This window comes from Fulmarus glacialis, unplaced genomic scaffold, assembly GCF_000690835.1.
Source record: "Fulmarus glacialis isolate BGI_N327 unplaced genomic scaffold, ASM69083v1 scaffold11309, whole genome shotgun sequence".
In the NCBI taxonomy this organism is placed as follows: domain Eukaryota; kingdom Metazoa; phylum Chordata; class Aves; order Procellariiformes; family Procellariidae; genus Fulmarus; species Fulmarus glacialis.
In genome coordinates, this window is record NW_009235227.1 from 4,489 (window position 1) to 18,426 (window position 13,938).

A 13,938-nucleotide genomic window follows, 5' to 3' on the forward strand; every position below is an offset into this window, starting at 1 on the left:
AAGGTGTGATGAGTGCTTTCTTATAGGCTTAAATTTAATGCTTGGGCTTGTCAGCTTTAATAACAGCCTATGATTTCCCCCACCACCCCTCCAGCAGATACTGCTCTGTTCAGTGCTGTTTGTAAACTGAAAGTAGGCTGATCTCTCATTGCTTCTCTGAAGATTTTATTGGCTGCTTGGATGTAATTATGAAATAATTTATTGCAGTCCAAGGCTGCAGAGTATTTCAAACTATTAGTATCAAAAAAAGTTAACTATGAACTACTAAGTATGCCCATTCCTTAGTTGCTTACTTGAAGACCCCTGAACTTCTCGATGAAATAAAAGCTGGTGCTATTACATGCCAAATAATTGCGGTAATAATCTTGCGAGAGGTTACTGTGTTGAATTGTTTTCATTCCATGGATTCTTAAACTGAGAAGGATCTTGAGCATTTCCTCCGCAGTTTTTCATGGGCTGAGGATTGGAAAAGCTGAAATCTGCTCTTCCATAGGGGACTGAGGCCACTATGTTTTCCCTTGTGTTAGCCTGTCCTAAGTGAGTAAAGACCTCCTTGTGCATTTGTGCTTTTGCTCTTGGACAAGAAAAATATCGGGAACCCTTAAAAGCAGAAGCTCTGAGGGTTCAGGTGATCTTTTTTCTTCAGGATAGCATAAATTTGCTGTTGTTGCACTCAAAAAAGAAGCACTTCATGCCATTTCCCATCCAAGACCTGTTTCCTTAACAAGACTTTTGTGTATTTTTACCTGTAGTATTTGTTACTATATGATAAACACTTGTCTATGTTTCAGTCTCTCCAGATGTTTGTAAATGCTGGTTATAGCTCTTCTGCCTACCTGTGTCTTGTTTTATCTTACGGTTCTTTTCTTCATAAGCCAATCTCTGGTTGCTATTAATCTGTGGTGGGTTTGGGGTTTGTTTGGGGTTTTTTCTCCCCTTTTCTAAAGTCTTGAAAAAGTTGGTTTGAAAATAAAGTAGCATAGATGAGCCTTTTGTCTGATCCACTTTTCTGGGGTGATTTGTGGTGTGTTTGTGTTGCTGGTATGCTTTATGTACAACTGCGTTGATATTTGGGCACACAAAAGTTCTGGGGAAAGGGAAAGCAAACTTGTTTGTCTTATATTTATACTAATCATTAACATTGGGGGGGTTTTAAAATTTTTTTTTTTTTTCTTTTTTGAGGCTGTGACTGTTAGAGACTACTTATGCTGATGATGTTTTAGGATCCCGTTTGGTTTTTCAACTGAGATTTCCTGATCTCTTGCAGCAGAGCTTCCTCCTCCGTATACTGCCATTGCAAGTCCAGATGCCAGCGGTGTTCCTGTAATAAACTGCCGCGTGTGCCAGTCGCTAATTAATTTGGATGGCAAGCTACATCAACATGTTGTTAAGTGCACAGTTTGCAATGAAGCTACGGTAAAATGGATTTTTAGCACCTTCTTTTTGTGGAGGGAAGTGGGGGGAGGTTGAAGTACGTCCTTGGTAGAATTCACATCCTCACCTACAAAGGGTGAGTCCCTTCCTGCCATCCCTGCAAAGGACCTCTCAGTGCAGCTGGCTGCTGGTGTAGCTAGCATGCAAGTTCAAGTGTTGCTGGCACAAGGATGGCCATAAGCAGCTAGAATAAATCTTCATGCTGTTGATGAGGCTGTGCAGGATGTTTCTGAGGCAGAGGACAAAAAGCAAAGATGTCACTTAAGTAATTACTCTTCTGTAAAGAAGGGTGAAACTGTTTTTTGTGGGATGAAGAGAAATGAAGAATTGAATTATTTTACGAATGGAAGAAACAAAATAACTAACCCACACCTCTCCCTGGATGCGTGCTTTCCTCCTGCAATACTACTCAGTCAATATGTTAGCTTGCTAACAAACCACAACACAACAATTTTGAAATGCAGAAATTGTAGGTTCTGTTCCAGTGATCACAGACCTTTTTGCTCCTCCTCCCCTTTTCTTAATTCGAGTCTTCAGCTTTTGGCCTCCTGCTTCTATTTTTTTCCTTCCTAGTTTCAGTTCTGGGATCTGATACTGCAGCACTCCACACTACTGGGGGCATTTGCATGAAAAACATGGATTGGATTTATTTTATGAAAATAACTTTAAACTATGTCCAGAAAATAGGAAGCCTTAAATCTGTAGGAAAACTTTTTTTCCTCCCACTTAAGAGAGTAGAGAACCTGCCATCGATACTCACTTTCCCTGCCAATATATAATGTTTCAGGCCAAACAAAGTATCTTGCAGCTTTTGAGACTTGTGATTTGCTGCATGAAAGGGACCTAGAAACTTGAATCCCAGGTTGGAGAAAGAGAATTTCAGTACAGTCCAAAATAAGATTACGGTTTGGTGATGTCTAGATAGTCTCTTAGTGACTGAGAGCCAGACTGAGGTCCTTTCACTGTTGAATGAAGCCATTGTACCAGGCAAGGAGGCTTTCTTGATGTTTTGACCGTTTTTTAAAAAATACACCACTACTTAAGCTCACATTTTAAAAAATAACTAAACTGAAGTCTTGAATTCTTCATTGCTAAAATATGAATGGTTTTTCCATTAGTTTGCAGAATCTTTTTTTGTTCTAGTGAGGAAATTCGCACTTCTTTCTCTGAGCAGAGAGAGAAAACTTCCAATTTTGTCTTGACTCTCAAGTTTCCTCTGTAAGAGGAACTGTGTTTCTGTTTTAGCAAGAACTTGTCGCTGGAGTTGTTCTGCTTTGTCATACTGTTACAAAGATAAAAGTGAATTGCTGTGACTTCTGATGTGTGTTCTCTGGTGGTTTGTTTTTGTTTAGCCAATCAAAAACCCTCCTTCAGGGAAGAAGTATGTTAGATGTCAATGTAATTGTCTCCTTATCTGTAAGGATACATCTCGGAAAATAGGCTGTCCAAGACCCAACTGGTAAGAATAAAAAAAATGTAAGTGCCTTGAGATAGTTTTCTTTAAAGCAATGGTGCTTTTTGTGTTGAGTATTTAAAACTAAAAGAGGTTCAAGCCTGGGCCTCTGTACACGGACACTTACAGAACATTACTGAATTACTGCAGAAACAGGTTGTGGTAGTGTCAATTTTGATTTTTTTTTTTTTTTTTAAATTAACTTTAAAGAAGAAAACATTTTCTTTTTTTTTTGATTTAGTGGTAGTCTCAAATGTATGTTTCCCATTTTAGCTACTTCATAAGGAACAAATGGTATAAAGAACAACTGAGAAGAAAACCACTTCTTGTTTCCGGGACTTAAAATTCATAATTTCTTGCAAACTTAATTATTGTAAACACGCAGGTTGCTCACTTTGCCTGGTTCAGAATGGGGACTTCAGAATTAAATGGGAGAGGGAGCAGTAGGTTGGCTTCAGTCCTGTCCTCCCTTCTTTGGTACGCTGAATTTTCAATCTCCTCTCAGCTGTCAACTTTAATTTACACATTTGTTATAACAGAAACAAGTGTGATTGCCGTAGTGAGTGTTCTTACTGTTGGGCTTAGGGTGTTAAAGACCCCACTGAGGTAGGAGTAATTTGATTGTAAGTGGTGCAGCTCTAACAGGAGAAACTGAGCTGAAGGCTAGGTCTGCAGGTACTTGAATGGAGGCTCTACCACACCTAGTGCTCTAGTCACCAGTCTGTTGGCTATTCTGGTTTTGAAACATAGTTTGAGACTTGGCAGGGGGTTTTTGTTTGTTTGTTTTTTGGTTTTTTTAAAACTAATGCAGTGTTGGGGAAAACGTCAAGATGTTCCAAGCATTTTCTCAGAGTGAAAAAATGTTCGTGGGATACTTCACTTGTGCTACATCATATGGCTGGTAACAAAGATGAATCAGAAACTCCCTAATTTTATTAAAATAATCTCAAAAGCCTGTATGTCAGCAGTTTCCCTAAGATGGCCTATGTATTTGCCTCACTAGAAGATGAGCAAAATTGGGGTACTTTGAAGGAGAGAGTTGGGAGTATGCCCTAAATGGAAGGCTCCAGATTGAAGGGAGGCCGTCCAGAATACAATTTTGGTTGTATATGGAGAGAGATGCAGTGCAAGTTAAATAATGCTTTAATTTTTCCCGTCATGTTTTTTCATGCTAGGAAGTCTGATCCTCATTCTGCCTTGAGTTGGTTAATTTGGGTACTGTCATTTTGGACAGACAAATTGTATAATTAAACTGGAAACACGTTGAACATAAAAACAAATACTTACGAACTGTTTTTTTTAAAGTAAATTGGTTGCACTTAGTCTACCTGGGATGTTTTTTAGTTCACTCAATTTGAATGGAATTTTTACTGTACGAATGCAGATATGCTGCTTATATTGACATGGTTGTCAGTAGTGTGGGAAGGAGGAGTATCTGACTTTGTGAGGAGAACTAGGTTATGGAAGAGTCCTTACTCTTTCTATGTGTTTCACATGGGTATGTACATTCCAGTTTACGGTCTTGCTCAGCCTGGGTATTAAGATTTTGTTTTCCTGAGGCGTGTTTCTGCCATATGATGGCAGGTCTTTGATCTCTACAGGGTTCTGGCTTGTATGGCTGATCCTATAGTAAAAGAGAATGTTTTCAGAACTGAAAAGGAAAGCACTTTGGAGAGAGACCAAAACTGGGTGCATCATCTGTTTAAAAAGCAGATGATAGTTTAAAAGTGTAAAATATTTGGTAGCGACTGAGCTAATCGCTTAAACGCATTGTCCTTCTCTTTTGCTAACTTAATTACATGTACATCTAATGTTCTTAACACAGTAGACGCATCATTACTCTTGGTCCAGTAATGCTGATCCCAGAAGAGCAGCCAGCTCAGCCTGCCTTGCCAGTTCAACCAGACGGGACCAGAGTGGTATGTGGGCACTGTGGAAATACGTTCCTTGTAAGTAAAGCACCAGATTCTCCTTCTCACCTCACCATGCTATCACTTAAGCTATTTTTGTAAGCACTTTTAAGAGCATATTGCCTCACTCTATGGCATTGAGGAACTAAAGCTGCTTCTGTGCTCATATTGCTATGGGATAGTCTGTGTTTGGTTACCTTTACATACATTTCAAGAAAACTTCCAACAGTCTTGCTGTGCATGCATGGATAAAGCCCAAAGTCAGTCTTACTGCTCAGAGATACAAGAGTAGATGGTGTTGGAAATTATGTTTCTATGTTCTGTTTAGACTCACAATGATAGTTATGTTCTGCAGAGATTAAGATGGTATATGTTCTGTCATTGCTGTATGGACCCCTGAAAGCTGTTTGTTACAGTTTTCCATTAGCATATTTGTCAGTTATAGAACTGGAGATTTTGGTTTGTATGTGAGACTGAAAGTTTCTCCTGGTTTTGTAGTGGAAGGATGCAAAACATACTCCTGCTTTTAAACCATTTTTGTAGTCTTTTACATGAATAAGGGGCTGCCATATTTGAATTTTGATTTAGGAAGGGTCTCTGCAATACACAAGTGAGTTAGCTTTAGCTTCATCAGCTAGTGGTGCTAGAATGTGTGTCAGGTTTGTGAGTTACGGGAAATGGTTAAGATAAGTGGTATAGCTAAGGGACCTCCATAGTTACCTGAGTGGTGTTACCTTCCTGAAACAAAGGATCGTAAGGTACATAAAGGCCAGAGAATACGCAAGTGCATTTTGTGAAAGGGAAAAGGAAGCTTAGGGGATGGCACTCCATGTTGGCTTGTATTAGCAGTGAGAGAAGGATTTGCGTGTGATGGGCTCTATAATGGAATAGACTTGTTCCTTCAAACCTTTACTTTAGGTTTATGGATCAGTGAGGTGCACAATAATGGCTTAACTTCTGTAGTAGATGGTGAATGCAGGGAGTAGGAGATGGCTCTTAACGCCTTTTTTTTTCAAAGGGGAACTAGGGATTTGGTTATGAATTTACAAGTCATGTAGTATCTGAGAAACCATTAGAGAGATGCTTGAGAAATATTCGATCTACTAATTCTATATATTAAAAATACATATATATTCCTATTATAACCCTTGCTGAAGAACAGTAGTCTGTAACTGGAGATAGCTAGAGCTGGTTTTCTGCTTGCTTTTTTTTAAATGCAAGTCTATATGTGACCTTAACTAGTAAGAACATTGTATGCAATATAGAATAATGTTACTAACAGAAAACTACTGGATTTACAGGAGAAAAATGCCATCTCAAGTACATATTCTAAACCAGGAATCTTTTATTAAAGGTTGCCTTTTCTTTTAGGGTTGTTGTTTTTTTTTTAAATATAGTAGCATGTTTCAAACTGTTAAGTACCTGCATGACCACTGTAGTTTGATACAGAGTCATAATTTAATTTTGTAATGCAGTTACATTTTTTAGCATAGGTTTAAAACTGCACAGGCAAAAGCAGTGCTGTGGAAGAGTTACGGTATTATGTCGTCTCTTAATACAAAAGACCATCTCTACTATGTGATTTAATCTTTTTTTTTTTTAATTAGGGAGAGTCAGTGTTATGGAGTAAAATTCTCATTGCTAAATTAGTGGCCTATCTTTGGGGACTTTCATAAGCATGGGAGTTTTATTTATCTTTATCCCCTATTTACTTTCTATAAGTGCCGCCCAAATTAATTTTGTAGTTTACACTATGAACTTTCCTCAGGGAAAAAAAAAAAAAACATAAAGGCTGGTTTTGCCCATAACTACTAGATTATGCCTTAAAAGGCTAAGTTTTCTAATTTGGAATTTGTGCAGGTGACTTCAGATCTGATGGTTGCTTTAGGGAACTGCATAATTTTGAACTTTTTAGTCCTATCTGCCAGTAAGACCAATTTACCACTTCACAGTACACTGAAAAGAAACCCTCAAAAACAGTAGAAATTTGAAGCGTGTATTCTTTTATGCCGAGTTACCAAGAAACAAACCCTTTTTCCTCACTTTATACAGCTTTCCCACCACTCTTTTGCTTATACCTTTTTCTGTTACTAAGTTTGAGATTCTGCAAATAAATTTTTTAGTTAAGAAAAATCAGAAAATTGCTTGGGTTTGAGAGTGAACAGAGAAGCAAAAAATAGAAGTGCTTTAGTCAGCCTGGAAACTCAGCTTCAATGAGGGTATTTCTGCCCTTTGATATCTCCACATTGTAAAGCAAATATGTAATGTTAGATTACAGCAACTCAGTAAGGTATCTCCTTTACTTTACTTGGCAGTAAAAAAAAATATAAAATAGACAAGCAAAGCTAGAATCCCTGGGGTGGAAAAGTCAAACTGTCAGTTGCTTGTTCTGTGTTCTTTTAAGAGTATCAACTTGTTCACCACCTTTCCAAGAAGTTTTTTTCTTTTTTTTTCCCATATGAAAGCATAAGTATGGGCTGTGCTTTCCCTGCCTCTCCACATGGGAGGTGTTTTTTATAAATTATTAAAAGAATGCTCCATGCTATGGAGTGCCTTAAGTTTCTCTGTCTCAGCTGAGAGAATGACTTAGTACTGAAGTGGTACTGTAGCTGAACTATCACTAGTTATTCACATTTTGTTCATCAGATTATTTTTTTCCTTGGGTAACCTGATAGAAGTCTTTTCTGTGTTAAGGTTTCCACTGTTTCTGGCAGATTTGGAGTTCAGACAACTGGAAAAAGTGGTAGAATAGTAAAGGAGGGCAGGACGAGAATCACCATCTGGTCTGGTTTGGGCTTTTTTGAGAGCTGCTGGACTTGGGCTGTGGCTGAGTTACTGTTTCTGCCAGCAGTAAGTCATTCCCCGCAACCCCTCTCCCAGGGGCCTCTGTCTGTGATGATTTGTGGCAGTCGGAGGCTGAGTTGCCTTTGGAAATGGTGGCAGGTAGGGGAGGAGTGTCCCTGTCCCTCCCTGCCATCCCTCTGCTACCGTCCTGCTGTCAGAGAGATCCTCAAGGACAAGAAGCCAGGAGCAAGCTATGTAAGCCACAGGCTGTAGGCTAAGCATTGTGGTTTTTCAGTTGTGCTCTGTCAATTTTATTTTTTTTGTAACTAATCAAATATGAAAAGTATTTATTCTAAAATAATTTAATAGAAAACCCTTTAAATTCTTTAGAAAACTAAGAAATGTTTTAATCTGTGGAAGTATTTTGCTTTCCCAAAGGACCTAGGGAGAGCGGCGGGAAGCTTTTTTTGGCAGCAGCAGCTGTATGGATGTGTGTGTGTATATATGTCTTTTTTTTCCCGTCTTGTATTGAATGTATTGAGAACTATTTTAGGCTCAGAAGGAAAAAAGTTTGACATATTCTTCTAGTAAATCCCTTGATGGATATCTGGTTTTGTCCACAGTTCAAACATTTAAGAGTTCTCTGAAATCCTCATCTGTGTTCCAGTACATCTAACTGGGGATTTGGGCTGTTGTTTTGTTTTGATGGGAATAATATAGTTTGTATTGTCGGCAGGGAGCTAAATTTCATGTAACTGTAACCTCAAGTTTTCTTAACATGAAACAAGATTAGGTCCTTTAAAGCACTCTTGAATATGAGTAAAAATACCAGCTTTAAGCATGAGTTAAACTACTTGTTAAACCCACCAAAACTCCAAGAATTAGAATGTGCATGAAAGTAACCTTTCCCTATGTGATCTGAATTCTTGTAGTTTGAATGTCTTCTCGCATTTTTGCTTTTTTTTCCTGCAAATACTTCTGATGTGTGCAGAAGGCATCATAACAGTTAGTGCTTCTCTTACTTCCAGCTAACTCTCAATGAAAACAGATTATCAATGCCTCTGTTTTTTCCTTCAATATTTGGAGCCGAAGTGCATTTGAGTTTGTATCCATTAATAATTATGGCTAATGATCAGAAATCTTAAAATAAATAAAACCCTAGAAAGATCATTAATGAGTAACTTTGGAAATGGAGTTGCCTACCCTGGAATAAAACTAGTGTACAGAAGTGAAGTTGAATTACAAATACATAAAATGTTAAGTCCTGGATTTAGGTTTGCTGCTATTTCTGGAACTGCAGTTTAAAAAGCTGAAAGAACAGCTCTGAAGAGGCCTGTCTCCATCCCTGGTACTGATAACCGCATCTTATCCCACTTTTGCTGTGTAGAACTAAGCGAAGTTTTTGACAGGGGTGCAGGCAAATAGTTAATTTGCTCCTCTGGCAGCAATGTGGAAGTAGAATTAATGCTCCTAAGATGCATTTCTCAGGTGGGGAGTATTACAGCAGCTTTCATTTTGCTAAGAGATAAAATACAACTGTGCTAAATCAGTTTGGCCAAGTCTTTATAAACAAATAAATTTTAAAGAACAACTATGTAACTGGTATTGTAATTGGGTGCTTCAGAATCAGGAAAAAAAAGATGGATTTCTTCTTAGTGGAGAATTAGCCCAGTTAGAAGTAAATAAAACTGAGGGAGACCTTCAAGAGACAGGAAAATGCACTCTAAATACTACAGATCAGAATCTTGCTCACAGCAAAACCTGCTCGTACTGGCAAGGCATTACAAGCCACATCCTCTTTCTTTGCACATAAAATCATAAATTTCTTCTCAGCGTTTAAATGGTGCTGTGCTGTAGGTAGGTCCTGTCTTCCGTACAAGGATGGGCTCTCATTTTGATTTGTGTTTGTAGCAGTTATAACAACACTATTCACTTCAGTAGACCGACTTGTGATTTCTCACAGAGATAAGGAGGATCCGAATGGCGGCATTGGTGGTCTGTGCCGTAGCTTCTTCCCCTGCTAGTATCTTGCAGTGTGACTTTTGCATAAATTAAGAGGGGAGGGGAGAGGAGAATTATATTTAACCAGGAAACTGTGCTAACCACCTCCAGTTGAGAAAGACAGCAGAAGAGAGCTGCAATTACAATATAACTACTTACAGAGTGAAGAACAATAATCTTATCCCCTTGTTCAAGGCAAATACGTTTAAAATGCTTGTTTAATACTTCTATTATCACAGAACGAAATTTAACAAAAACTGCTGTTTTTAAATGAGTATATGACATGGTATCCTCTGGTTGAGGTTATTCTAGGCATTACTTTCACTAAAGCTGTTTCCCAGATAGGTTTTAGTCTGTGCATGGAAGGTTATGACCATTACCATGTACGGTTCTATATATCACCTTTGTAAAATGTCATAGTAGCCAATAGTGTTCTCTGTTTTATTGATATAAAACTTACAAAGACATCTACTTTCTAAAATATTCTTTAGCTAATCTTTCTGTGCACACTTAACTTAGTTTTCACAAATGATGCAAGGGTTGGGGAAAGATGGGAACATGCATCTATCTGTAATTGTGCCAAAGAAAACACATTTATTTTGATTGAGGGTATATTCATAGGTGTGGAAGTAAGAGAAAAAACTGTATTAATATTACCATATTGCCCATACTGTGGATGAAACCACATTACGTCAAGCGAATTTTGTAATACTAAGGCAAGTCATGGGAAACGTTCACATGGAAATCCCAATCCTATGTCGCCACTGACAAAAGGGCATCCCATTTACGGAAGAAAGCAAGAAACAAGTCGAAGAAAGCCTGAGAAGCAGAATGTTTTCCCAGTGACATTTAGCATGAAGTACAACAAACATTTTCTCAGGCCAGTTTTTCAACCTTTTTATTTTTTCTTTTTACAGTGGATGGAACTGAGGTTTAACACACTAGCAAAATGCCCACACTGCAAAAAAATGTAAGTTCTCTGAAAGCAAGGTTATGTAAATTAACTGTTAAATAAGTTGCCAGTGTTTCTTCCGTAAAAGTCTTTGGAGTAAAATGTGTCTGCTGTGCTGATTATTTTGCTGAATTTCAGGGCTAAATAGCATGTTATGTGCACGTGAATTCTCCACTCTTTATGCACAAATCAGTATCTTTGACAAATCCAACCTGCATTTATTAAAATGCTCTGATTGAATTGCTAGAGGCAAAAATAAGCTGCTAACAACAGACAGAATGAGTTACTAAAATTAACAACTTACGTCCTTGAAATTTTACCACTTCATGCAGTTAATCAGATGTCATGTTTAAATGTAGAACTTGAATTGCCTTATTGTAAAAGGAGGAAAGGACATAATCTTGTCTTAATTTGAAAGAGGTTTTACTGATTCAATAAACTCAACAACTAACTTGTGTTAAGCATCTTAATGCATTAGCTTGTTTTATGTTTATGAATTACTGTGGAATAACTTGTCTACTCATTTGCTATTACTTCAATAAGAAGGAGAAAAATTAGAGTACAAGACCTGTAAGAGTTTTTTATGGTTTAGTTTTTGTTTGGAGCTTTTATTTTTTTGAGTATTTGTTTGGCCTTATCTGAGGTCGGGAATTCTTATTTTGAAGTGTTGTTAAAGGCTACACTACAAACATACTTTAAATTTGTATGGAATCTCAACCACAGGGTGTGAAGTAAGACTTAAAAATATTACTTCAGAGACTTTCTTGTCCTGCTAACTTATTTAAATGTTTGTCTTCCTTTGATAGGCAAGTGTGACTTCCAGTTAAAGAAGCAAATGTGTTTTCCACTGGGAATGGAGAACCGCAGCTGTGTTGCATGTTGTAGGAAAACTAGCAGGTCCCTTAGGGAGCAGAAGGCTTAGGACGAATGTACGGTAGATGTTGGCATGGCCTGGCCTTCAACAGCGATTGAAATATTTTACTGGAGTATTTGGTAGAGAAGTCAGTGTAGTGGTACGTTTAACCTCAAGAGTGTAACCGATCGGGGGTGGAGTAGTGGGTATGTTCTAGTTTGCTTAGGTCAAATAAACTAATGGTCTTGATGAGATGTTGCTTTGCAGGGTTTGTTTTTTTTTTTTTACTGACTGTAATTGCATTCAGTCTTTTCAGTCCTGAGGGGAGGGCTTGGTGTTCTGTGGTTTGGTTGGTTGGTTTTTAAACTAACTGCAATTATGTTTTATATTTTATCATGTCACACTTGATAGCTGACCTCAGCTTTTTTCTTGACTCTCATTAGGTACAAAATTATTTGCTGTTTAACCTTAAAAAAACCAAACCAAAACAAACAAAAAACCCAACCCTAACAATAACAAAAAAAACACACTTCAAGCAACAGTCCAAAAGTCATACCATGTGATCTTTTGGTCTGTCTTCTGTTGATTTACGTTGCTTGTATTTTAAAATCCAGCTGGAGTCTAAGGATTTCTTAGTATTCTTGTCTATAAAGTGCAAAGCATGCTATCTGTATGTAATAAAACCAGCGCATCTCTGCAGGGCAATTTGTGAAAATTACAGCTTGTGTGGCAACTGAGTTGCAGAATACAAAACAAATTTTAACAAATGGGCATTTCTGTCCTTGGGCTGAGGATGCAAACTATGGAATATTGTAATTGAGCTTTGAACGAGTTGCTTGGTGTCTTCCCGCGTTTGAGTTGCGATGGTCAGGAGTTCTGCATTTGTGATGCATGGACTTAGGGCACAGCATAGATGAGGCAGAGCTTTGAGTCGTGATGATGGAATAAATAACTGCAGTGACCTGCTGCTTTCTGTCAGCCCTTTGTCAGAGGTTGTGGTACCTGTAACCAAGTAGTCAGAAGGGAACGTGGGGTTCTTTATTTCAGCTTATTAATGCAAATCTTCTTTCATTAGTAGCTGACTAGTCAGATGCAAAACTATACATTCCTTCTGTTGACTCAGTTGATGATTGTCACTGAAAGAAGGATAGTGTAGACTGAGGCAAAAGGCACCTTGAATCACTGCAGCAGTAGGTTTTTCAAGAAGATACCTGCTGCGACTTAGATTCTCAAATAATTTTCATAATTTTGTTTCAAATGTTTTTAAAAGTGCAGTGAATCTCTGCAAATAGCTTGTTTGTGACCATCTATTTGGTTGATGGAGACTAGATCTTAATATTAAGAATACCTTGTAAAACTGCAGGAGAAGTTAGGAGTTATTACACGAAAAGGTCAATAACAAACCAATCTTCAGTGAAAATAAAGCGATTGTACCTCAGAGTACATAAACAAAGGAACCTTTCATATCTGGATGTTGCGAGAAACAGGATCTTGGGTTTCTTGTTTGTTTTTAATCTCATCTACCTGCTACCATTGTGGTCACAAATTTATTATTTTGTGACATACTTTTTTTTCGTCTGTGTCATCGTCCCGTGTTCCCACCCCACCCTCCAGAGTAATTTTTTTGCAAAATAACTTGGGAAATGTAGGAAATTAGTTGTGATGCAGAGAGTAAAATCTCGTTTGGTAAATGACCAAATCTCTTTGGAAATGGACTACAAACCTGGTCATGCCAGTATAGGTAAGGTGTTTGCAGAAGCCCTACTGATGCGTAATGGTTCTGCCTGACATAGGCTCTTATTTGCACATTATCTACTGCATTGGGACAACAAATGTAGCTAACGAGGAAATTGTTGCAGTATAGTTTTATTTTATAGTGTAGAGGATGACACTTGGGAATGGGGGAGAAACTGGTTTTTCTACTGTTTTAGTGTTCTTTTGTGTTTCAAAATACAAAAGACCAGATGTTTCCCAAAAGAGTGAGAGGTTCAAGGAAGGCTTCTGGTATTTTTCTCATTTAATGATGGAGAAGAAGCAGAGCTGTTTTTTTGTCTGCTGCTCTCTTTCCCAAGCTGTGTATTAAATCATCTAGAAACTTCAGGATCATGAATACAGCTACTAGAAAGAGAATTAAATGGTACAAGGTTTTTTTTCAGAATGCCAAATCTCTCTTTTCCCCCCCCACCCCCCCCTCTAGAACCCACTTATTTTTCTTTTCAAGGTCTGACAAAATGATGAACCCTAGCGAATTTATCCATTTTTTTGTCCCATAAAGTCTGCAGGACCTTTAGGAAAGGGAAGGATGTTGGAACCTCGTCACTACTATGGAGGCTAGTTTCAGCAGTACTGTTCACCTTCAAAATACCGGCATTTTGATCTTCCTCTTAAAAACCCTTCTAAAAGCATGTCTGAGAGCACAAAAGATCCTGCATTCATAGAATTATAGAATCATTTAGGTTGGAAAGGACCTTTCAGATCGAGTCCAGCCGTTAACCGAACACTGCCAAGTCCACCACTAAACCATGTTCCTAGGTGCACCATCTGCACTTCC

General features: G+C 38.0%; 1 protein-coding gene across 1 annotated transcript; it reads left to right on the plus strand.

Annotated features, from left to right (window-relative positions):
• Positions 1–1,267: 1,267 nt before the first annotated feature.
• LOC104082721 (type 2 phosphatidylinositol 4,5-bisphosphate 4-phosphatase) lies at positions 1,268–10,552 on the plus strand (the record flags this gene model as incomplete). The annotated part of the gene is made up of 4 exons (XM_009585942.1): positions 1,268–1,416; positions 2,787–2,893; positions 4,713–4,836; positions 10,500–10,552. Coding segments are annotated over 4 exons (433 nt in total), but the record flags the coding sequence as incomplete, so codon positions are not given.
• Between the last annotated feature and the right edge of the window lie 3,386 nt (positions 10,553–13,938).